This window comes from Arachis hypogaea, chromosome 7 (genome assembly GCF_003086295.3).
Source record: "Arachis hypogaea cultivar Tifrunner chromosome 7, arahy.Tifrunner.gnm2.J5K5, whole genome shotgun sequence".
Classification (NCBI taxonomy): domain Eukaryota; kingdom Viridiplantae; phylum Streptophyta; class Magnoliopsida; order Fabales; family Fabaceae; genus Arachis; species Arachis hypogaea.
The window spans coordinates 62,180,571-62,206,903 of record NC_092042.1 but is presented as its reverse complement, the minus strand read 5'-3'; the positions used below and the strand labels follow the sequence as shown (position 1 = coordinate 62,206,903).

General features: G+C 35.1%; 1 protein-coding gene and 1 long non-coding RNA gene across 2 annotated transcripts; one reads left to right on the top strand and one right to left on the bottom strand.

Annotated features, from left to right (window-relative positions):
• Positions 1–349: 349 nt before the first annotated feature.
• LOC140174239 (uncharacterized) lies at positions 350–2,058 on the top strand. The gene is made up of 4 exons (XR_011863503.1): positions 350–447; positions 1,552–1,599; positions 1,725–1,828; positions 1,981–2,058. It is a non-coding gene; the product is annotated as an uncharacterized lncRNA (long non-coding RNA).
• A 16,491-nt stretch (positions 2,059–18,549) lies between these two features.
• LOC112703224 (RING-H2 finger protein ATL38) lies at positions 18,550–20,029 on the bottom strand. The gene has a single exon (XM_025754578.3). It carries the CDS (start codon positions 19,925–19,927, stop codon positions 18,719–18,721), a length of 1,209 nt encoding a protein of 402 aa, XP_025610363.1. The 5' UTR covers positions 19,928–20,029; the 3' UTR covers positions 18,550–18,718.
• Positions 20,030–26,333: the final 6,304 nt, after the last annotated feature.

Genomic DNA, 26,333 nt, shown 5'->3' with positions numbered 1-26,333 from the left:
TTAAAGCAATTCAAGTTAAAGAGGAATAGAGTAGTTTGATATTATTTTATATTGTAACCATATATGAACAGTATATGCATATATTTCTATTGAGCTAATGATGTGCCTTCTGATTTATTGCCTAAGAAATGAATGGATCGAGGCAGCCATAGATCATCTTCAAAACTGCATGTGCCTAAGGATTCTCATGGTATTTATTGCTTGATGTTCATATCAATTTTGGTTTGCTTGGTTGATCTTTGCACCCTATAGGAATTGATTGTTTATGGTTCCTTCTTTACTGTTTCATCTCTTATTTGCCCCTTATATCATTTTTAATTCTTCAAACAATGGTGATAGATTATTTTCTTTGTTTAGGCCCAAGCTCTCCTCAATCAATTTAGAAGTCAGAGACATAATGCAGGGATGGGCTGATTTTGAATCCTCAAGCTGTTGTACCGTCCAAAGGTTTTGAATTAACTTTTTATAGTACTTCTCTAATTTATGCATTATTACATGGTGCAAATAATGTGTGTAAAGGTGTTTTGTATTATCACTAGTGTTCACTTAATTAGACTCTTAAACAGCTTAAACTCACTAAACTGCTTCTCAATTTCCAGAGGCACAAAGTTCACATCAAGAAATGAATTTATGTGTCTTTATTCATAAATTTAATTCATGAACTAATTCACTCTTCTGCAATTCTTCCTTATCTCACCTTTTGACCCAGTTAAGGGCAGCATGTTCCCATCTTAATCATTCCAGTAACAAAGTCAGAAGCAAAGGCCTTATTATTCTGACTATAGGCCTTAACAAGTGAGTCAATGGATCCACCATTGAAGAGTTCTTAGTCAGAATGAAGGAGACCCTTTTTTGTTGATGAAGTTCTTGTAGTAGTTGTTCTCAAAATGTGTGCGTGTTTGTAGGCCTAAGGGTGCTAAATTGTTGTCTCCTATGCCATTATTAGTGGAAAGCTATTTTTTTCAATTTTTACCCCTTCTTTTTTTATTTATCTTCAAGTTGTTCTTTTTCATGTTCTATTTTTCTATCTGTCTATGTTTCTGACAAAGAAGGTTTGTGCATATATATTTGTCTCACTAGACATGTTAGCTTTTTTTTTTTATTTTTTAACGTAAAAACCATAAAAGAAGAATTACATATATGAGCTTGGCTGTGATAGAATAACATACATGTGTAGTGCTGAGTCTTTGTAGGATGAAAATATGGAATAACATGCATGTGTATTGCTTAGTCTTATTGTGCACATACCTGCTATTTTATATTCTCCTGTATCAACTGAATTGTTGAAATGGTATTGTACTTTTTTTTACATGTATTTGTAATTAATTAATCTAGGTGGCATTTTGAATCGTTAGTTTTTGAGATTCAATTGAGAAGAATTGAGATTTATTTAATAGATATCACACTAGTATTTTGGTTATGGTTGGAAAGGGGCGGTGTTTTAGTAGACATGCAGATCAGATAATCTACACGCTCTTGGAATTGATGCAATTTTGAGCTGTTGATTTATGCTATATATGGATTATGCTTCTAAATTTGCTTATTATTCAGTGTTACAGCTCAAGATCTTGTTGACATTATCAAGGCACAGCTTCAAAGGTACTATCTGTCTGATGTACACAAGTCTCTCTTTGAGAACTGGGAGTACTAACTAGTCTTAAGTCTTTCTCTTTTGAAGCACTAAAATATTGATGCTTTGAACCTTTCTTATCTGTCTTGAATAGGCCCTTTTGTTGACTATGCTGCATTAAAAAATATACCCTTTTGAAGGTATGCTAGCTGCAAAGGTTGAATATGAATGCAAAATGAGAGGAGCACAGCGAATGGAGTGAATGCCTCTCTATTGAATTAATTAATTGCTTAAGGATTTCTTTCATTTATGATTACTTTTGTGTTTTTAATTGATTGTTTAAGAACCTTTCACATTTATCAATGATTAATTGCACGCTTTCTCTTGTCCTTTATTGTACTTCATAACAGATTCAATCCTATCGTTGGTGGTGGGCTGAATGCAAGTGTCATACACTATTTGGGAAATAACCAAAAGCTTAATTTAGTTATCATCACCAAATGCTATCTCCTAGTATTTATTTTTTATTGTTCAATTTTTATCACATATTTGGCAGATTAAACAGGGAGATCTTATTTTGATGGATGTTGGATGTGAGTTACACGGTTATGTTAGTGTTATTCATACCTGGCCTCCCTGTGGTACTGACCTGAATATTTCCATGATAGAGATATTTATGTTTTTTGAGTGTCACTTTTTGTTTCCTTCAGTTGAATGTTAACTCATTATATACTCAATTAGCTTCCTAAAGCTTTATCTATAAACAAAAACCCACTCAAATCTATGGCGGTTTAAAACTGCCGCAGATTTTTTTTAAATCCACTGGCCAAAATAGCGGCGGTTTTGCAACCGCCGCAAAGTCAATTATCTGATTTGCAACGGTTATGCCAGCGGTTTTTCAAAACCGCCGCAAAATCAAATCTCCACCCCTTAATAGGCGACGCTCGTGGAACTGTTGGAATTTCGTTTCGCGGCGGTTAAAAATTGCCGCAAATTCTTAAATGCATATAAATTTCTAAAGTCAATTGATCAATTTATTAATTTAGAATATATATTTTTTTGTTTTTAAAAATAGTAATGAAAAATATTTTAAAATAGTAATGATTGTTTGGTTACATATATGGAGAGACATTCAATCAAGTTGATAACGAAAAAATTATTTAACATTTTCAAAATATGGAAACAAGAGAAGTACTTTCAAGATTGGAAGAAAAAAAAGTTAGCTACTAATGTAATTTTTGGTTTTTTTTTGTATTCAAATAATTAATGTGTACTTTTATTTTATTAAATTTGAATGAATATATTTTTTTGATAATAATTTGTATTATTTTTTCCCTCAACATAAACTTTTTGGGTCTGTCACTGCAGGGTATATATCTCGGGATTGTTCACATAGGAGGAGCTGGGATGCAATCAAGTTTGATTCTCAGACCCGAGTTAATGGTAAACTAGTCGTTGAATTTTTAACTGCCTTGCATGATCTTAGTATATAACATTCTATTGTAACGCGCGGTATGTTGTGATAATCGTGGTTTCTAAACGAATGATCAATCGATGACTTCTAGTTACTGAGACAGAGCGATATTTAGTTAAACTTAAAAGAATGGCTGAGTTCTTGAAGGTTAAGAATCAGAGTGATGCAGCGGAAGCAAGTTGGATTATATATAAGGAATCGGAAGTGTTGAGAGCTACGCGGAGTTATTATTTGAAATCCAGTAATGGTAAACTACGAGGAAGAGGAATAGAGCAGATTCAACCTCTAGCTACAAATTGTTTTAGAGGTGGGTGAAGATGATGCCAAATCCCTATTGCGAGAAAGTCTTGGGGTAATTCTCGAAGGTATACCAGAATATCTATCTCCGAAAGAAAGTGAGTTTGTGATAGACTTAGTGTCGGAAGCCGGATTAACTTTGATTGCACCATGATAGTAGACACCATGATAATCGACAAAATTTAAGAGACAGTTGAAAGAGGTAGCAGAAAAGAAACCTATTCAACCAAGTGTTTTCCTATGGGAGGTACTGGTTATGTCAAGTGAAGAGGAAAGACAGCAACTAGAAGCTCTACGCGAGAGAAAGGGTGTGCCAACTAATCTCCGCGACTTAATCTAACCTTTCTTTTATAGCTTACAATGAAAACTCTATCTTGAATTTCTTTTTAAAAAGCCGAATTCATCGTTCCTCTAATCCTATTCCTTACTCGCATAAAGCTTGTCTCTTTTGGAATAAACCTGAACTTGTCCTAGTATAATCACATAATCCTTGAATCTTGAAGACTTGCGGTGTGTGAAGTTGGTGCGGTATTTTACAAACCACAAACTAACCGGCAAGTGCATTGGGTCGTACCAAGTAATACCTTACGTGAGTAAGGGTTGATCCCACGAGGATTGATGGACCAAGCAATAGTTATTGAGTGATAAGCTTAGTTAGGCAAGAAGAAAATGGTGTTGAGATATTTAAAAAGCATTAAACAGTACTTTAAGAATTTCAGAAAGCAAGCAGCAATTAGTTAGGAATAAAATATTTGAGAAAACAGTTAAGGTTTTAGAGTTATCTATTTTTCCGGATTTATTTTTCTTACTAACTATTTTAATCATGCAAGATTTAATTTCATGGTAAACTATATGTGACTAGACCCTAATTCCTTAGACCTTCCTAGTCTCGTCTAAAATTCATTAATTGCCAATTCCTTGGTCAAATAATTCCAATTAAAGGGTGATGATCAATTTCTAGTTTATATGCCAAAAAAATCCTAATTATCCACAATTAAGGGGATTATATGTTACGTATCCCGTTAAATACAAACAATTAAAAATTCAGTATAATATGTTTTCAAGCTGTTGTTCAAGTAAAGAGCTTTTCCAAGTTTTACAAGAACTCAATTAGAACATGGGTCATACTTTTGTTCCACCCAATATTCATAAAATAAAGAACAAAAACAATTATTGAAATATGAATCTAAACACGAATTAAATTAGAAAGATCAAACGAATAAATCCATACAAATAGATAGAGCTCCTAACCTTAACAATGAAGGATTAGTTATGCATGGTTCAGAGAGGAAAAAATAAGGGTTCTGGTAACAATCGGTATCCTATCTAAATGTACAGAGTTCCTATTTATATCTGATCCTAATAAATTTAAAATCTATTTATCTAAGAATAATATCTTTTCCTAAAAATCAGATTTGAATTTAAATTCGAATTAATTAACAAGCCTTCCACTGATGGGTGGGGGCCACTTGATTTGTCCATTCTGCAGCTTCTAATCTGTGTTTTCTAGGCTGGAAACTGGTTCAAAACGTGGCCCAAAATCCACGTCAGCAATTTCTGTAAATTCTACAGATCGCGCACGTCACGCGTACGTGTCGCTGGTCTTCTTTGCAAGTCACGCGGACGCGTCGGTCACGCAGACGCGTCGCTGAGCAATTCTTCAATTCACGTGTGCGCGTCAGTCACGCGCACGCGTCGCCGTGGAAACTTCCAAATCACGCGCACGCGTCAGGCACGCGTACGCGTTGCTCCTTGCAGCCATCTCCTTTGATTCTTGTGCTGCGGAAACTCCATCAAATCTAGCCGAATGCTACCTAAAATAAATAAAATTACCCAAGACTCAAAATAGCATCCATAGTGGCTAAAATATAATTAATTCTTAATTAAACTCAACAATTTAAGTGCAAATTCACTAGGAAAAAATAGACAAGATGCTCACGCATCAGAAGTCACTCTCCTTTGTAAACTTGCGCTCCTTTAGAGTCAACTAGAACTTATTTAAATCGACATGCCTTGTTCTCTCTTTATCCAGGTTTTGATTCAAATTTCTTTCTTGATATGCACTTTAGTTCTTCTTCTCGTGTATTTCGTTATTTCCGTACAACGCTGTTTGACCGTATACAAGACTTCTCTCTAATTTGTTATAAACATCGTATGTGTTGTTTGTTCATCTTTGAGCTTAATAATTCCAAGATGAAGAACGAAAACAACTCCTTGAAATTGAAATCAGTACATTAATTAAAATAGAATGACAATAGTATTAATCCATAGAATAAATAGAGCTCCTAACCTTAACAGGGAGGTTTAGTTGCTCATGGAGAAAATAAACCCTAGTAGAGAAAAGTAAAAGGTGCGGAAGAGGAAAAGACGACCAAAGTCAAGATATCTTCTCCTTTTATATCTAACCTTAATCAATGTAAAATATATCTTTCTAAAACTTATAATATCTTTTCTTAATTTAAAATTAAATTCTAAATCTAATTAAATCAAATGGAATAAAAAAGATCAAGCAGAGGTCTTCTAGGGCAGGAGTCTAGCGCCAAACTTGGGATTTTCCAAGTTTGGCGCCACTATGATCGCATCCAATAAGAGCTTTATGAGTTCCTGGCACCAAACATGAGTTGGATCAAGTTTGGCACCACCAAAGCCGCATCAAATGTGGCGTATTATGAGTCCTGGCACCAAACTTGGGTTGGTGAAGTTTGGTGTCACCTTGGTGGCGTTTACCACCGTGATTCTAGAGAAAAGGATAGACTATTATATATATAGTTGGAAAGCTCTGAAAGTCGGCTTTCCAATGGTGGTAGAATTGTATCAATTGGACCTCAGTAGCTGAAGTTATGCTCGTTGGAGTGCGAGGAGGTCAGAGTTGACAGCATTATCCACTTTCTTGCTTTTCTTCCACACGAACTCTGTCAAACTCGCCCGAATGCCACTTGTAATAAATCAAATTGCAAAACAACTAAAAGTAGTATTCATGATAGCTTAAAACACCTAAATCTTGATTTAATTCAATAATTTTATATACAAATTCACTAAAAAGAAGATAAAAAAGATGCTCACGCCTCACTGACATATATACATGTTTATATATATCCTTTATATATCAAAATTATTCATGTAGCTTTTGAAAATTAAAGAGTAAAATATTTTTTTATTCTGATATATTACTTTCTCTATCCTTTTTACTTTTTGAGTTTATTAGACAATGAATTTATCTAGATATATTGATTTTTCGACAAACCTAAAAAATAAAATCACACTTATTTTAAAACACTACTGACCAAACTATCTCTACAAAAGATTCAATTTTAAATATTTTAACACGTGTATTTCCACAAACTATATAATGTTATATATAATTTAAATTTATATGAATGAAAAGCATTAATCCTATACATATTGGCATAGTGTTTATTCAGGTATCAATGCATCAATTTTTCTACTTTCATACAAGACATTGCACAAAAAAAAAAAAACATATAAAGATTAAAAGATAAAATTTTGCATTTATTTAGGAAGTACTTATTTAGCCACATAACATGAGAAAATAAATTTATTGTACATCATACCTATTATTTCTGCTGTCCAATATTAAAAAAATTGATGTCTATCAAATTACCTAATATGTTCTTGGGATCCTTGATTAGATAGTGAATGATTCATAGTACTATGCAGATTGCTTGGCATTATTGAATGACGATTAGGTACGTAAGCAGTGCTCCAGTCATCTTTCACTTGAAAAAAGAGACAAGCTAATCTCTAGAATATCAAGATAGTAAAGTTACTGATGATTATGTATCTGCTCTATATGTCACTTGCATTGAAAATTCAGGTTAGTTTGTTGCCTAGTTGTCTCTAATTTTTAATATTAGTTAAAAGTTACTGAATAAGACGATACTTTTGCTCGTAAAATATTTTCATTTAATACTTTGAAGATTAAGATACATAAATGTCAATATTCAAAAGATTAAAGTACCTTTCAAAGATTTTAGTACTAAATGAATATTATTGGGGACTAAAGTCTATATATTTTATCTTTCAATGAATATAGAATATATTTCAGGTTCTAAGAATATATTTTAGTTAAATAACTTGAAAATTAAAAAGTAAATGGAAAATGAAAACTTTAATTTTGAATAACAAAACCCAGCAAAAAAATGAAATACAATTTTTATTTTTCTATCTATCTAGTCAAGAAAAAAAAAATAACACACACGCATATGCAATAATAAAAAAAATTGAGCAATATATTACTCTGAATTGGTTTGATAAAGATAAGAGAAGATAAAACCCAAATCGTTTACTTTGATCGTTCCTGAACTTAATAATGATATCCTCAACTTTGATTGTTCCTATTAGATAAGTAATAAAAATTGAAGAAGATGACAGAACATAAAAAATCCGCCGTTATTTATACTTACTTTGAGATAGAAGTAATTGAAAAAAAAAAACTCTGCAAATTTATATTATTATACAACACAACATGTAAAGTGTAACACTATAATTCATTTCTAATAATTGAGTTAAATTGTCAATGTTCTTCGTTAATATATGTTACCAAGATTGCACAATTTGTAAAATAGCAATCAATTGTTTACTTACAGGAGTATTCCTTTATTGATCATACGCCACGCATAGTATTCCCATCCATTTGGTGAAGAAGCAATGAATTCCTTAGTCAGTATAGTAGTACTGTTCCGAACCTATGTAATTAGTTCACATCATACATCAAAAAATGTAAAGTAGAACACTATAAATTCCTTCTAGAATTCAGGAATAAAACCTACAAAAAGAAAGTTGTGTCATTAACTCATTATTGTTTAGAGGATCATGAACACACATAGTAAGTTGCTTGTTCCTAAGTAACCACAGCTTCATAGAGATTAAACTCAAACGATAAAGCTTCAAAATCACCAGTCTTTGGATCTTTCCGTTAAGAGAAACCTTTGTAAGTCACCAAACAAAAAAAATATTTAACTATTAAACCATATGTCAATTAGTATATTTAGAACTATTTTATTATTTGGTAGTCAAACATGTTCAAAGTTTTTAAAATAGATAAAGTCAAAGAAGTTCCAAGTCCATTCCCTGTATCACCAGAACCTAATAGTCAAATAGGCAAATGATACATGATATTTAACCAGATCATATGCATCCTAGGCTCCTCCATATCCAACAAAATCCTTTAAAACTTTAAGCAATAATATAAGCATAGAGATTTATTATTCTGAAGATTAAAAGAATGTAGAGAAGTAAAATTATAATAGGAATATAGGATAATTGGTGATGGTATGATTGTATTTGTATCTGTATGTGTGTGTGGAGATTGGTGATGCATGACATGATCAAAACTTATGAGATTTGTGTTGAGAGAGAGAATAGAAAAATGTAAACTGTGATGAATGAATACTGAGATATAATATTATTGATCGTTCATTAATACACTTGGTTACATTATATATGGTTGGTAAAACTTAACCAAAAAGCAATTAATCGGCTTTAGGCGTTATAGCCCGGCTTAGCACGTTATGATATTCAAACATCATAAATCAGATTCGTGCAGAATAAATATTATAACGATCTAATACGGCATTAACACCCTTCAATAAAAATGATTGCCAAAAGCGTAACCGATCTGTTTCACTTCACCTATAAAGGTATGACATTTTATCTTCGACATGATATACAAAAAATAACCAATACTGACTTAAGCATTAGAGTGCCTTTTACCTGTACATTCCCCCTTTTGTTCTCTCCACGACATGACATACCTTTCAGACGAAAAGCTCGGATCTTTAAGCTCTTACCTCGGCGTTGGGAATAATAGTTCGGTGCTAGCTGTCAGGAGTCGAGTTATAGTCAAGATTATTCACTCAAGAACAATTGGCGCCCACCGTGGAGCCGATATATAATTCTCTTTTCCTTTTTGGTCTCAAACATTCCGTGCCCATCCATGGTTGATCTACCTCCCCCAACACCTTCCGAACTCCTTCGGATGGTAATTGAGTTGCAATAAAAAATCAACATATGGCGGAGGAAAATCAAAGGTTGGCGAACCAGATCGCTGAGTTAACTAACGCTCAGATTGAAAATAATGGTGATTGTAATGAGCGAACGGAGGAGGTAGAACACGAATCTGACCCATCACACGTCTCCAAAACTGCTCAGAACAATGACGCTTGGCCTCCCCAGAATAAGGAAGCTCGACCAGAGATTGAAGACACTGGGCCTGATAACTCGGTAGGACCATTCATGACTGACAATATGAATTTCCAAATGCCTAGGAGATTCACTTTGCCAACAACCTTAACCCCTTATGATAAGCTAGGGGACCTAAAGAAGCACTTCAAAAAGTCCAGGTCTATAATGATAGTAAACAGCATGGTCCTGAAAATTGGACCGGACCGGCCGGTTCGGCCGAATTAACCGGGAACCGGTCAGTTAGCCGGTCCGGTTGACATTTAAAACTGGCCTGCAAAAAACCAATAAAAAACCGGCTAAACGGGTGCTTAACCGCTGAACTGGCTGAACCGGCTGGGTTTTTTGAAGGTTCGGTTCTTCTTATTCAGCATAAAACGGCGTCGTTTTGGTTAGGAAAAAAAAAAGAAAAAGTGAAAAACGCGCAGAAGACCCTAATCCCCTCTCCCTTCTATCTCACTCTTGAGTCTCACCAAAATGGAAAAATCCCTAGCCCTATCAGAGTAAACAGCCGCCGCTACTCTATCCTCGCCGTAAAGCCCGTCTCTATCCTCGCCGTCGCCGTGAAGACCCCAAGCCCCTCTCACTTTCTGTGTGTAGTGCGAACGTAGCCGTGCCGCCGTGGACTCTTTGTCGTCGCCGTGAGTTCTTCAATCTTTGCCGTCCCTCAACATCTTCTTTGTGCTCTTCTTTATTTTTGCTGATTTTATCCCTTTTCACTTTAGTTTTTGATTTGTTTCCTCCGTTGTGGGTAGAACGAGTTATTGATTTTTCATTTTTTTGTTAATTTTATTTATTCTGATTTCTAAGTTGCTTCACTTGCTTGTTGCTGATTTTTTATTCTCAGTTGATGGTGCTATGATGCATTGCTTCACTACATTATTTATGTTGAATTTTTTCTGGTTTTGAGTTGTTTATGACTTCATGCTATGATTCTGATTCTAAGTTGTGTACGAGTTTATGCTGATTTTTCTGATTTGGTGATTCTGCTTGTTGATCTTCTTGCAGTCATCTCTCTCCATCGGGAACCCAGAACCCCGGTGACCATTCTCAACGAATGGGATCAAGATGGCTGATCTGTCACTCAGGAAAAAATCCAAGATCTCATTGCATGCCTCTGTCGAAGATGTTGCTATACGCACGCCCTTGAGGTTTTACACTTCAAGTTCCAACGTTTACTTTTCTTTTAGGATATAATGAAGCCTATTCAATGACACCCTTTCATCTAAAACACTGAATACAACTAGTTTCTAATTGGGATTCATGTTCATCTTTTAGTGACCGACAATATAAGTTGTAATCGGATCATTATTTTGTTTCATTTATTTAGGAAAAGTTTGTGCAAGTTGAAATTGATGTTCTGTTCTATGTTACTTTGATGCTAGTTTATTTAGTTAGTTTATGGTATACGACAAGATACTATGGTAGTGTTTGTTTTATTAATCTATTCACATCTAATGGGATAAGGATAAGTTTAATTTGGTGTATTGTTATGGTAATCACCCTCTTGTGCCTCGAATATTTAGCTTTAAGACTTTTAAGAGTCTCATTTTGGTTATTTGTGTTTGCTGTGGTATGTTAACAGGTGTCTCCTCACATAGCATTTTTGTATTTCTTGTTGTATGAAATGAGAAAGGAGTGGAATCTGTAATGCCACATACCTATGTAAATAAATTGATGCAAAAAATTCTCATTTTTTTATCCAATTGCTTGTTTGAGAATTCATTTTAATTTATAAATTTTGATATTTGAATTTGATTATGAACTTTTAATGATAAATTATATATAATTTATTATGTGAAATTGTGAAATTTTAAATTTTATTAGTTTAGAAGTCATTAAATTTAAATATTTGAAATTATATATTGATCTTTTAATAATTTTATTGTATATTTAATTAAATCGGTTCAACTCCAGTTAGATCCTGGTTGGACCATTAAACCATTAAACCAGTCAGTATACTGGTTCATTGACCGGTCCGGTTCTCGCAACCTTGGTAAATAGTGCTTCTGATCCTATTTTATGCCATTGTTTTCCTACCTTTTTAGACAGCCCTGCGCTTGATCGGTTTTGTTCTTTGCCTGTAGATTCTATTTCTCGTTTTCAGGAACTAGTGAAGCTTTTTGAGGATCACTTTGCTGCCTCTTCTATCTACTTACACAATTCTGACTACCAAAACACAATCAAACAAGGTCAGAGTGAAAACCTAAAGGACTACATTACCCGTTTCATAAATTAATGGTGGCCATGAGCATACCAGATCTCCATCCTAAAGTGCATCTGCATGCCATCAAAAGTGGACTCTGACCAGGAATATTTCAAGAAGCAATTGCGGTTGCTAAACCAAAGACCCTTGCCAAGGTCAGATGGACATCGAGGAGCTCTGCCAAGATTGGAAAGCAGATAAGCCACAATATAACAAAGAAAGGATAAAGCTAAAGACAACAAGAAGACTTTTAAACTAACTCCCCGCTATGATTCATATACCCAGTTTAACACAAAGAGGGACGACATCATCAAGAAAATTCTCAATTCCAAGCTAATCAAACCTCCTCGGAAGGCTGGCAACTATCTTAACACAAAAAATGTAGACAAATCCAAAACCAAAAATATGGGCTTACCACTGATGAGTGTGTGATTGCAAAGGATCTGTTAGAATGACTAGCTCGGTAAGGCCACTTAGACAAATACATTAGTGAGACTATGCAAAAGCAAAACAAAACCCCTACTGACCACAACTCTACTTGACAACATTCACGGGAGAAAAAGAGAACCACTCATAATTACCCTGACCGACCATGGTGAATTATTAACTGTATTTTCGGAGGTTTTACAGGTGCAGGAACAACAAGTTCGGCCAGAAAATGTACCTACCAAGCTATGTTCTTGGTAGAAGGCACTGTAACAGAAGCCCACGCATCTCAACATTTTTCACAGATGACATTCCAAGCATCTGACTTCAACAAAAACACCACAAACCTGGATGACCCAGTGGTGATTTCAATCCAGTTGGGGGATCTTTTAGTACGGAAAGTACTACTTGATCCTAGAAGCAGTGCCGACGTTCTTTTCTATTCCACATTCTAGAAAAAGATCATAAGCTAAGCAACAACATTCTCATACCCTCTACTGGGGACTTGTTTAGCTTCTCAGGTGAATGAGTCCCAGTATTGGGATATGTGTGGTTACAAACCACACTGGGTGAGCACCCTTTATCTAAGACCTCTGTCATTCAATTTTTGGTAGTCGACTGCTTTAGTCCAAACAATTTAATACTTAGCAGACCTTTTTTAAATAAGTTTGGCGCTATAGTATCCATAATTCATCTGTGTGTCAAGTTTTCTATGCAGAACGATCTTATTGCAACTATTCACAGTGACCATCGTGAAGCTCGTCAGGGCTACAACATCAGTCTAAAATGCCTAACCGAACTCTGGTGACACAAGTAAACAACGTCTGCAGCTCTAATGAGCTCTCAGCTCTTGCCGACCTTGATCCAAGAGCTGATCTCCTTGAGCGCCCAACACCCACAAAGGATTTACAAAAGTATATTTCTGCAACGATCCTAACAAGTTTACTTATGTAGGTACCACTCTAAGCCTGGAGGAAAAAAGTTCATTTCAGCAATTTCTACAACAACATGACAATTTATTCACATGGACTCCTATTGATATGCCCAGAATTGATCCATAAGTGATTTCTCAAAAATTGGCGCTGGATCCATCTGTCCGGCCTATAGCACAGAAGAAGCGAAATCTCGGCCTTGAAAAGAAACAGGTATCTTTGGAAGAGACAAAAAAATTGATCAGTTCTTGATAAACCACTATTTTATGATTTATCTCGTGCTAAATTGAGTGGTTTTTATCAGCTTTTCACCCACTTATTCATATGAATTGCATGATATTACAATTCTTTCCCAAATTTATTCTATGATTGAAAACTTGCTTCCTAAATATCTTTTAATTGTATATCTTTATTATCCTTTATACCATTCGATGCCGTGATCCGTGTGTTAAGTGCTTCAGGCTTCATAGGGCAGAAATGGCTTAAAAAATGGAGAGGAAGCTTGCAAAAATGGAAGGAACACAAGAAATTAAGGAGATGACCAGCGAGAAGCGACGCGGACGCATGGCTCACGCGACCACGCACAATAGAGGAAATCGCAGTGACGCGCTCGCGTGCCTGACGCGAACGCGTGGATTGAAAGCTGCACGAATGACGCGAACGTGTAGACGACACGTACGCATGGAAAGAAAAATGCTAAATGACGCGCACGACATGCGCGATTTGTAGAATTAACAGAACACGCTGGGAGCAATTTTGGGCCGCGTTTTGACCCAGTTTTTGGTCCAGAAACATAGAATAAAGCCAGGAACATGCAGAGACTCAATTCATACTGAGCATAAGCTGATAATTCACTTTTCACAATTTAGATGTAGTTTTTAGAGAGAGAGGTTCTCTCCTCTCTCTTAGGATTTAGGATTAGGATTCCTCTTAAAGAAATTAGGATTTCATCTTCCTCAATTTTCAGGTTCAATGTTCCTTTTATTTGTTTTCTCTTTTATTTGTTACTCTTCATGTTTGGATTGATTTTCTTTTATTAATGGAATTTGAGGTAAATATCAAGTTGAATCCTTGGTTAGCTTAAGATAGAAATTGTGTATAATTTAAGTGTGGAAAATTTTATGGGAACATGGGATGATAGAAAAAGTAAGAAATTAAATTGAACAAGTTATGTAAAAAAAAAAATTGGGAAGCATGCTCATGTGAAATCAAAATAATTAAATTACCATGTGCATTAAAAAAAAAAGAAAGAATCAATGCACATGGGACAAAGCTAAATTCAATGCATGAGTTTGTAATACAAAGTAAAAAAAAAAAAATGGGCAAATAGGTTAAGAAACTTTTGATTTGTATAAGGTATGTATATGTTAGGTGAGATCTTAGACTAATCAAGGATTCACTTATTAGTTCACTTAGCTTTATACATATACCCTTACATCTACCTTGGCCCCATTACAACCTTAAAAAGACCTCATGATTTTTGTATGTCTATATTCTATAAATATTGATTAGTTAGATGAAGAACAAAGTTATAGAAAGTAAGGATAAAAAGAAGAATAGAGTGATTAACCCAATAAACATTGAGTGACTAGAGAGTAAACACCAAATCCAGTGAGGGTTCAATAGCTCATCACCATATATCTCTACCTCTATTGTTAATTGTCTTGGAAGTTTGAAAAATATTTTATTTACCCATCTCAATTGTAAAAGTGCTCTAACATTATCTAAGGTTGGCTATGCGTATATGATTCCTTGAGAATGTGAATTAATTTAACTACATGTAAAGCCTTATATATCGGTGAATAATAACTAGATTAGCATGACTCATTTAGGTAGTTGCATCTAAGATAGATTGCATTGCATGAGATTCCACCACTTTACCTTACTCTTTATCTTGGATTTAGCATGAGGACATGCTATTGTTTAAGTGTGGGGAGGTTGATAAACCCATATTTTATGATGTATATTGAGCTCAATTTAAGTGATTTATTCAACCCTTCACCTACTTATTCATGTAAATTGCATGGTTTCACTTTTCCTTCCCTATTATGTGATATATGAGAAAATATGTTCCTTATGCTTTAAAATAATCAAATTTAATTATCCTTTATTACCATTTGATGCCGTGATTTGTGTGTTGAGTACTTTCAGGTTTTATAGGGGAGGAATGATTTAAAGGATGGAAAGAAAACATACAAATGAGTTTTGGAGCAACTGACAGTGACGCGTCCGCATGGACGACGCGAACGCGTGGTTCGCACAAAAGAGAATCGACGTGAGCGCATGGATGAGGTGAACGCGTGACTTGCGAAATACAACTGATGCGGGCGCATGACTGACGCGACCGTGTGGAAGAGCAACACTCCAGATGACGCGACCGCGTGACCCACGCGGACGTGTGACGTGCGCTATCTGCAAAATTTGCAGATCTTGTTTCCGACGATTTTTGGGCCTTTTTGGCCCAGATCCAAATCCAAGAGGCATAGATTAGAAGTTATGAAGTGGGGGAATGCATTCATACGGAGGATGACAATTAGATAGTGAGTAATTTTCACTTTTCATAGTTTTAGATGTAGTTTTTAGAGAGAGAGGTTCTCTCCTCTCTCTTAGGATTAGGATTAGGATTTTTAGAAATTAGGAATATCTCTTCTTCATCTCAGGTTCAATATTCCTTTTATTTTATATTTCTCTTTTATTTTCAGATACTTTAATGCTTGTATTACTTATGTTGCCTATTTGGCTTATGAGCCATTCATGTTAGGATCTTCTTTATTTAATATAAATTGAGGTATTTCAGACTTATATGTGATGGATGCTTTGGCTTTATCCAAATTATTTTCATTCTAGTAGATTTTCTTCCCTTTTGGCCTTGGTTGATTAATTGGTAACTCTTGAGTTGTCAAATTCATTGTTGACTGAAAATTGGAATTCTTCAAGAATTAACTCGAGTTCCAATAACTCTAGCCTTTTCCAAGGAAAGACTAGAACCTGAGAAACCAAACTTATTCCGTCCACTTGACTTACCTCATAGTTAGAGGTTAACTTAATGGGAGAAAAATTCAATTCTCATCACAGTTGATAAGGATAACTGGGATAGGACTTCTAGTTTTCATACCTTGCCAAGAGTTTTATTAGTTATTAATCTATTAATTCTTGCAATCTATTTCTCTTGCTTAAAACCTTTTTCAAACCCAAACACTGTTTTTCCATAACCAATAATAAATCATACTTCCCTGCAATTTCTTGAGAAGACAACCCGAGGTTTGAATACTTTGGTTTATAAATTTATTGGGTTTTGTTACTTGTGACAACCAAAACGTTTGTACGGAGGGATTTTCTGTTTGTTTAGAATCTATACTCACAATGCGACTATATTTTTATAAAATTCTTTACTAGCAAAAATCCTAACGTCAAGCAGCCGAGTGTATATCTGCCTGACTGAAGGTGATTTCGAGGTCGGGTGTGTCTTTGTTGCTTTGTGGTGTTGTCCCTTCGATTGCTAGCATTGCGCGGTAGCTCCATTTTTGCGCCGAGGATGTTTCGCCTCCCCCGACGAATCCTCCGGATATGCAGTTTATGATCCCTTTTGGTGGAGTGTTGTTTGACCACTTATTTTCTTTCTTGTTTCCCGAAGTTTGTTGGTGTTCTTCTCGGTCCCTGCCATTTTCTTTATGATTTCTTCCTTCGATATATTTATCCAGGAGGCCTTGCCGAGCTAATCTCTCCAACAGGTCTTTTGCTATCATGTACTCGTCAGTTGTATGTCCGTACTTCTGATGAAAGGCGCAGTGTTTGCTTCTGTCTACAAATCGTTGATCCTGGTAACTCCCTGCTCTTGCTGGAGGTTTTATGATTTTGGCGTTGAGTATCTCTTTAATTATCTTTTTCCTCTTTGTGTTGAATCTAGTATAATTGTCAAATTTTGGGGTGAGCCTGAATGGCTTCTTGGAGTCTTTGTTATTTGCCGACCTTGTGGTTCTGTCTTCCTCCCTCTTAGGTTGCTTTCTTTCAGCTTCACGGAGCTCCTCAATCTCCATCTGTCCGGCCGCCCTTTCTTAGAATTTTTCTAACGTCTTCAGCTTAGTAACCGCGATTGTCTCCTTGAACTTTTCGGGTCGGAGGCCGGCCTTAAGAGCATGCAGGTGGATGGCAGGGTCCAAATCTGGTATCTCCATGGTTGCTTCTGCAAATTTGGTCATGTAGTCTTTTAAGCTTTCTTGCGGACCTTGGCGAATGGTGTCGAGGTAATCTGATCCGTGCACGTATATCTGCGCTGCTGCGAAGTAATCAATGAAGGACTTTTCCAGCTCTTCGAACGAAGAGATTGACCCTGCAGGCAATTTTGAAAACCCAAGTAATGCGGCGCCGTCAAGGTAAGTAGGGAAAGCTCTGCAAAGCACAGGCTCATTGTTAAGGCCATTAAAAAATATCATGGACTGAAATTTTTTAATATGAGCCCGGGAGTCACCAATCCCCTTATATGGCTCGAGAGAGGAAGGTAGTGTAAAATTCTTTGGCATCTGGTAGTTGGTGATTTTCTCAGAAAACGGGTTGTCTAAGGTCAACTTTTCTTTCGGTGGGTTGACACCCAATAAGTCTACGTTACCTTGGGCTGGGCCTTTGGAAATTCCATCATCACATTTACTAGCGCTGTTTTGGGTGGACAACTCAGCAAGTCTTCGAACTTCCGCTTGTAGCTCGGCCATTTGGGCCATAAGCTCGACCTGAGTGAGTTGGTGAACTCCGTTCTCGGCCATGTTGGAAGGTTGAGAAATCCTGCACAAAACAGAAACACAAAGTGTAATATAGAAGAAATAGTGGGGTTAGATCGATTCTCGGACCCCAGGATGTGTGCCAAATGTTCCGTCCAGGTTGTGCCGAGGTATCTGTCTCTTGTGACAGCTGCTTAGTTTCCGGGCAGAAGGGTGCGTCAGCCAGGAAGGGGCAGCACTAAGAGTAAGCCTCGGTACTATGAAACACGGCGGCGGAAGCACCTGCAAAAAGCACTTCGACGCTCAAGTAAGAATGTGAGTTATGAAAAAGTAAGAGAAGTAAATGAGAATGAAATCTGTAACCTGAGTCTGTGTGGATTTATTTGGCTCTGTTTTATAGATGGATCAGGTGGTACCTGCCCTCTATCGTTTCGATTTTGTAGGCTGGATGGAGTGTGCCGTTGATGACTATAACCATTTGCGGATGACGTTTTGTGCTTAGTCACATGTGATTCGTTGGGTTTGTTTGTGTCCGAATTATATGGTCGGTTATGGTTTCGGATAGTAATGCCGAGCTCGTGGGGTACACGTCATTATCCATCCACCATACTAAACAAAGCAAAAGATATTTTCTTATTAAAAACTCCTTCGGACAAAGCATTCTTTTTACTTATAGACATTCTAAGAAACATACTTGGCTTTATATTATTGATTGAAATAAAGTGGCAAGGTTAAAAGGACAAACTTGTGAAATTGTATTATTAGTCTAATTTAATTTTCGTCTAGGCATAGAAACGTTTAAATTTTGAGACACTATTCCATCTATATGATCTATCAAAAGAAATTAGTAGTTGATTGATGATGAACTCCAAAGTCGTGGATCCAAAGATATTTATATATCTAATTTTCATCCCTCGAGCCCTTGGGAAATAGAAGATCAAAAGACCGTTCTCCCCCATCTACTTCAACCTCATTTCCTTTAATGCTCTCACCCTTCTCTAACCTTTCAAATCTGGTCATGCCAATAAATGGTGGCTCTGTGCTTCCTGCACTCCTTGTCCTATAACCCTCCTTCTGGCTTCTCTCCGTTTGAAATGTTACCCTCCAACTAACCGTTCGGTTAACTGAACTAACATTCACGAGCCGGTCTCTCATATCTTCCGGTAGCCTCAATGTGAACCGCTCAAAGTTCTCTACCGGTCGAACCGTAAAATGACCGGCCGAGTTAAAACGATAAAATGACCGAACCGAACCATTCTCTTCATCAAAATTAAAAATAGTTCTCATCTCCTGATGAGACTTCGGCTCTGTTATTATTGCATTGTTCTGGTCGCCATCATTGATCAGGGAAATGATATTTGGCTCACTGTTAACTGGATTCGTATCAGGTTGATCCGAAATGTTTACAACGAGGGATTGTGGTGATGACGTGTCAGGTGGTTTTGGCGTGAGGTTTGCACGGCAGACTGGACATGTTGAGTGGGAGGAGAACCAGACATCGATGCAGTCGGAGTGGAACACGTGGCAGCATTGTGGGATCAAACGCAGCGTTTCTTCATCTTGAAACTCGCATAGGCACACGGCGTATTCTAGCGCCCCCTGCCCGATCTTGTGACTCTTCACGTTGGAGTAGATGAAGGATGGAAATGAGTCCACCACCGCAATGCCAAGGCCATGATGCTGCCCCCCGCTGTTGCCTCCACCGTAGGTGGCAGAGAGGATAGCAGGGTGGAGCTGGTCACGGTGCCGACGTTCGGAGCATTGGCGAATGTAGATGGAGAGGAGGCCTAGGGCGAAGAAGACGGCCACGAGGACGAGGAGGACAATGACCATGGTCTTGTCACCTCTTACCTTAGGCAATGGGTACTCCTGCTGCTGTGCCGTTGCAAGCGGAGTGTGAAAGATAAGGAGAAAAAGAAAAAGAAAATGAGGTGGATAGGATCCACCATCTTGAACAAACAGATTATTAGTTACGATGACATGTAGTGATAGTTTAGATAGAAGAAGACAGAGGACGCGGTGGTGGATAGTTTGATGGCATCTTGAAGGTGGATGACACTCGATCAGGTCGGTCATAGCTGAACATGAAGGTAATACTACCACCTGCATGCTGTGTTGATTTATTTTGATTGGGATTGGGGATGGGGAAAATCGAGAGTGCAAATTGAAGATGGAAGGGAGCTAAAGGTAAGGAAGATATTAACAAACTAAATTAAGAAGAAGAGGGGTGCTAGATGTACACCAGATTTTGTAATTTGTAGTAATTAATTAGTTATTATTAATGTTTTAAATGGTATGAGATTATATTTAATGGTGTGGATAAAGGTGTACATGAGTCAGGTGAAATTGGATTTGTCCTAATCCAAACTCGACCCTAAATATGTACTGGGTCTATTTTTTATAGATTCTAACCTAACTCCAAATCCGATAAAATCTAAATATTTTTGGGCCACAATTATACTATGTCCAAATTGAGTGAAAAATCGGCCCTTTAAAGTTTTAACAATAATTTATAAAAAAACTTATTTATAAAGAAATTTATTTATGATGCACTTATTTATAAAGAAGAAACTTGTTATCGAGAAATTGATATTTATATTTGAACTTGAATTTATCTATAAATTCTAATTTGATACTTCTTTTATTTATTTTCTAATTCAACAAATGTGATTAAAAATAAAATAATAAGCTAATAATTAATATAACATAATATTAAAATTAATTTAAAACATATATACATTTTTTAGTTCGCTTAAAGTGTACATAGAATGGGTGAAGTCGGGTTCGCCTTGACTCAGACCCGACCCTAAATAATAACATGAGATTACTCATTTTTCTTTTGTTAGTAAAGTGTTGGTCAGATTTTAATAAAAGTTTTGACCCCTAGACTTTTTCTTACGAAGAATACTAGAAGATAAGTAGAATTTATTTTTGTTTGTTAGCAGTTAATTATTAATATTTAAAAGTGTGAAGTAAAAAAATATTATTATTTTGTTACACTAAAAAAATTAGGACAAGTTTGGCTAGGTGTATAAGTAATTTTTTTATTTTTAACTTATTATGAAATGATATAGTATATTAATGTTTGGTACAATTTTAAAATTTAATTTATAATTTTTTAAAAAATTATTTAAATATTTATAAAAAAAGTAAAAAAATGATTTTTTATATTAAAATTTTTTATTATTATTCTTTTAAAATAAATACAAAATAATTTATTTATAAACTATTTTTAATATAAGTATTTATTATTTAAATTTCTTTTTAAAAAAATTAATTAAATTATTTATCTAAATTAGACCTTAAACTGATAACTTAATATACGGATAAAAATAATAAATTCTATTGTGGATTAACTGTTTCTCTTAAAGTAAATAAGAATATACTGTTAACAAAAGGATATGGCTTTGTTTTCTTTGTGTTTGTGTGTGCTGTGTCTCGTGGATTTCAATATCATGTTGTCGCCTTTGTGAGTTGCAAGGGGGAAGCAGGATGGACATGTGGAGTTGATAAGAATGGGTCATGGGCTTTAATTTTACTTTTGGCTTCTCAGATCTCTTGATGGCTCCGCTAAGTAACTAATTTCTTGTTATTTAATTTTGTAGGCAAGGCATCTTAATGTAATAATTCGCATTATTGCCTTTTTTTTTTATTTATACTTTCCAATAGTAGTAGTGGTTGAAAATTTCGCTATGATCCTGCTTATTGTTACCATGCTTTTGTCTCTATCGATCTTTATCATTTATTCTTCCTTCTCCGATTCCTTACGGATCATTATGATTAATTCGGAAAAACAATACTTAAATGATCTAAAACTAGCAGTTAGCACACAGACTTATAGCTGTGTAGTTGTTCACATCAGTGTATGTCCTTATCTCAAAACTCTGGATATTGATCTTGTAATTAAAATTCAAGCTGACCCCCCTTATCAGTTATCACTACATCAAACAGATATCAAAACACTTTTAAGAATTCCTAGAAATTATTTGAAACTGAAAAGAAAAGATTATAACTCTCTGGCAGCATCATGATGCTGGGCTATGACGAATCTAACCTATGTTTTTATTGGGTTCAAGAACAAGTCAAAGTGCGGACTCTACTAGCAACCATTCTCTAGAGAGAGGAGAACAGAAAATATGAAATACATAGGAAGTATTCACCCATCCATGCACTAATAATAACCGTAATCTCAAATCATCATCAATGCTTATATAATCGTTTTCTTTAATTGCCATAAGAGAGTAAAGCTAAATTTGATCTCCTAATAAATTTGAATTCTAGTTTAATTTTATCCCTAAATTTTACTTAATATTTTAGGCCTTTAAATATAATGTGTATAAAATTGGTCCATTAGTAAACTTTTATCATTGTACTATTAATAATACATACTGATATAGATTGACAAGTGTCATACTAGATTCTTGAAAATTACATAGTTATTCGCACTTGCAGTCAAGGAGACCAAAAACACCCTCCCGTGGTTAAATAAGGTAATATTTTTTTTTTTGTCTTACCACCAAAATGAAAACGTAGTAAATTTTTTTTTTAGAAATAAAAAAAAAACTATAATATTTCCTAAAACAAATAAAACACAAAAAAATTCAAATATTTCTATTTTGAGTGAGGAAAAATTGGGTATAACCCAACCATCCAAATTTTTTTATATGTAAGGGCCCACCTGATTTTACTTTTTTAAGTTTTGTCATTGTTACTACTGAATTTTACTTTTTCAACCTCGAAAATTGGTGTCGACCAAATTTGTATCAAGATCTCAATTTAAGAAATAGATACGATTTTTTTTTGTCGGTTGCTTTTAGGATTTAGAGATTGTGGCAATAAAGTATAAAAATAATAATTATAAAAAGCAAGTAAAAAAATAAGTGCAAAAACATAAAACAAGAATTAAAAATTACAAGACTTGTATTAAAATATACAGAAATTGGCAAGTACTTGAATGAAAAGAACAGAATTTAAATAATAGAAAGCAAAGATAGAATTAAAAGAAAAATAGAGTCTTTCAATATTTATATGGACTCGTGACTCATATTTCCGTGCATCAGTGTCATTAGGAATTGTTAGACTGAGTGAGTGTGTGAATGCATGAAAACTCCCCTAACTTATTAAAACTAGTCCTATTTATAGAGAAAAAAAATTATAAACTAATTGGTATAACATTGTATTTCAAGTAGTCTTGAACCTCAAGTAAACTTGGATTTCAAGTAGTCTTGAACCTCAAGCAAACTTGGATACCAAGCATAAGGTAACTTGACCACTAAGCTTAACTCATTCTTATTTTCTCCAACCATGGTGTGCTTTTATGCATATATGATCTTTGACTTTAACTGTTGAATTCTTTCCGACGTCAACCATTTGTCCCAAATCTTTTGCAAAAAAATGCCCCTCAAAGTTTTGGATGTTTTCGATTTTGATTAAGAAGCATGAAAAACTTCAAAACCACCGCTGAACTCAATCCAAAAATAAATTTAAATTGATCATCATCTTTTACATTAACTTTCACAAGTGTGACTTTTATCTTGATTGTTTGTTGGCTACTACTTTTTTTTGCAATGCACCTATTGCACATAGTCATAATCATTTTCGACTCTCTTTGTCGGCTTAGAAAGTCTAATAAATCTTTACAAGTCTTAGGACATATCGGCCTTACTTTGAATATGTTGGTTTCAAAGATCAATTCATAAGGATTTTTGCCAACTTTCGTATCTTGAGTCTTGTAAGAAAATCTTAACTTGATTTTAGTATTTTTTTTTCTTTGGGAATATCTTTTCCTCGACAAGGTTAAGAGCTTGAAGCATAGAATGTGACTTGTCTTTTGTTTTGATTGTAAGTACATTATTTTCGACTTCTAAGTTAAAATACATCACACAATCAACAAAAACTACTATTTCTTCTTTAGAAAGGTTCTCATCTTCTTGCTTTTTTTTCTTTTTATAACCTTTCGATTTGTCAAACATTGTCTGTTAATTGAGTAAGGTCAATAAATTGTTGGTTAACTAGATTTTTTTCTAATTTTAAAGTCAAGCCCATTAATCAATATCGTGACAATTTTAGGCTCTGGGATCAAGCTATAACACTTATGTTTCATATTTTTTAATTTAATAAGATATTCGTCCATCATCTCTGCCTTGGATTTTTTTATTGAGAATAAATCAGAGAGTGTAACTTTTAGTTCTCCTCTGAAAAATTAATCATAAAAACTCTACTCCAACCGTTTCCATGAATCGATCGACTTGGGTAGCAAATTTGAAAACCAAGTGAAAATATTCGCAGTCAAAAAAGAAGAAAAGTATCTCATTTTAATTTGCTCATTGCTAGTTAGAACTCCGATTTCGACTGTGTAGCGAGCCACACGTTCGACAATCGACTCACCACTTTCTCCAAAAAATTTAATGAGTGATTTTGGGAATTTGACTCATCTATGGAGTTCTACTTGCAACACATGATCAAGAAAAGGAGATATAGATTATGGTTGGTGACTGGTGAGTCAACATTTTGTTGAAACCTACCGTATTTAACATATACTCAACATCTTATGTAATATTCTGTGCATCACCTTGTGCAATGTTACATTAGGCAAACTAATTTTTCCGTGTATTATTCACTACATCATCAAGGTTTTGTCTCCTGTTAACTATTACGAGTAATTGACGATCTCTCAAATGAGGTTGGTGACCACTCAATGAATTTGGTGCCTTATAGTTACCGTTGACTGCCCCAATCAATTCATTCATTTGCCTTGCTACTTGTTCAAACTTAGAACTATTATTTTCTATAAAAAAATTGTAAGATAGTTGTCATTTACTTAGTTATTTACTTGCTACTTAATTTCTTAGCAATTTAATCTCCTCTGATCCTCATCAAACGCCATGGTTAGTGATCATTCAATTCGAATTGAAGGGTAAAGTTCAGAAAACTTGTTTATACCACAAAGGCCCTAATCACCTCAGATCCGGCTGAACAGATGTTCTCATGTCCCCAACGAGTTTTGGATTAGCCGTATAGGAGGTGTGTTCTCAAGCTGTAGTTCAGGTGACCTTTGTCAGAGTTTCACAAGAACTCATATAGAAAAAGGGGTCATACTTCCGTTCCACGCTGTTTCATTAGATTAAGAACGAGACACGCCTTAGAATTGAATCAAAAATATATTAAAATAGAAAAGTAATAATATTAATCCATAGAAATAAATAGAGTTTCTAACCTTAACCAAGAGGTTTAGTTGCTCATAACTTTACAAAGAAAAAATAGGTTTCTAAAAAGATGCGGAAGGAAGAAGATTTTTATGATACTAAACCTAATTGATCTTCTCCTTTAAATAGTAACCTAATAATGAATGCTAAATCTAAAAGATATTATTTTAAAATAAAAATTACAAAGATAAGATAAGATAAGCCTAAGAGGTGCTAAATCCACTTTGGAGGCCCAATAGCATGTGAAACGAGCTGCTTGCTGGCGTTCAGCACCAGGATTGGGCATTGAACACCAGAGAAGGGAGTGCGTTTTGGTTCAATTCCTTGCTCCCTTGCTGGCGTTGAATGCCAGGTTGGGCGTCTAGCGTTCAGCGCCCATTGGGGAGCTGTCAACATTTTCCTTTCTTGCTCCAGACTTCTCCAAATTGCTCCGAATTTTACCTAAAACAAAAAAAAAACACAAGGAACACTCAAAGTAGCATCCAAAGGTGAATTTCGCACTAAAATATAATAAAACTTAATAAAATCTAACTAAAAACAATATAAAAACAACTAGAAAAAGGGTATAAGATGCTCACACATCACAATACCAAACTTAAATTGTTGCTTGTCCCCAAGCAACCAAAAACAATATAAGACCAAGGAAGAGAAGATACACAAGATTCGAGTTGTTAATTAAGCTCAAGTCTAATTACCGAATTGAGCTATCAACACTCTATTTCTGAATAACTCTGACATCTCACTACCCTTTAAAGCTTAGAAACTTTGGCATCCTTCAGAACTAGAACTCGAATGATATTATTTATTCTCTTTTTTAGGCTCTTTGTTGATTCTTGAATACAGCTTTTCTTTTCTTTTGGTGCTTTGCACCTTTGAGCCTAGCTGTGACTCTAAGCGTTTTGTCTTCAAGCTTAACTTGATACACAAACGCCACAAGCATTTAACTGGGGGAACTCTTTGGGTTTGACTTTCGCTTTGCTTTTATTCCCAGACAATAGTCATCAGAGCCTTAGGCGTACTCTTTAACAGCATTGGGTCACGACTTTAAGTATTCAGTCTCAAGGGTTACTTGACACTTTCACACCACAGGCATATGGTTAGGGGAAACCACTCTTTTGAGTTTTTAGATCAATTTTGACCCTCCTAATCATTGATACTCAAAGTCTTTGACCTTTTTCTTGTGATTTTTCTTTTAAAGTTTTTGTTGTTGTTTCTTTTGCTTCAAAAATCAATATTTTTCTTATTTTCAGAGAATCAATAATATTTCTCTAAGTTTCTATTCCTCAAGAACCAATATACTCAACTTCAAG

Coding starts and splice junctions, on each gene's coding strand:
- LOC112703224 (XM_025754578.3), bottom strand. CDS start 19,927: ATGCAGGTGGTAGTATTACCTTCATGTTCAGCTATGACCGACCTGATC.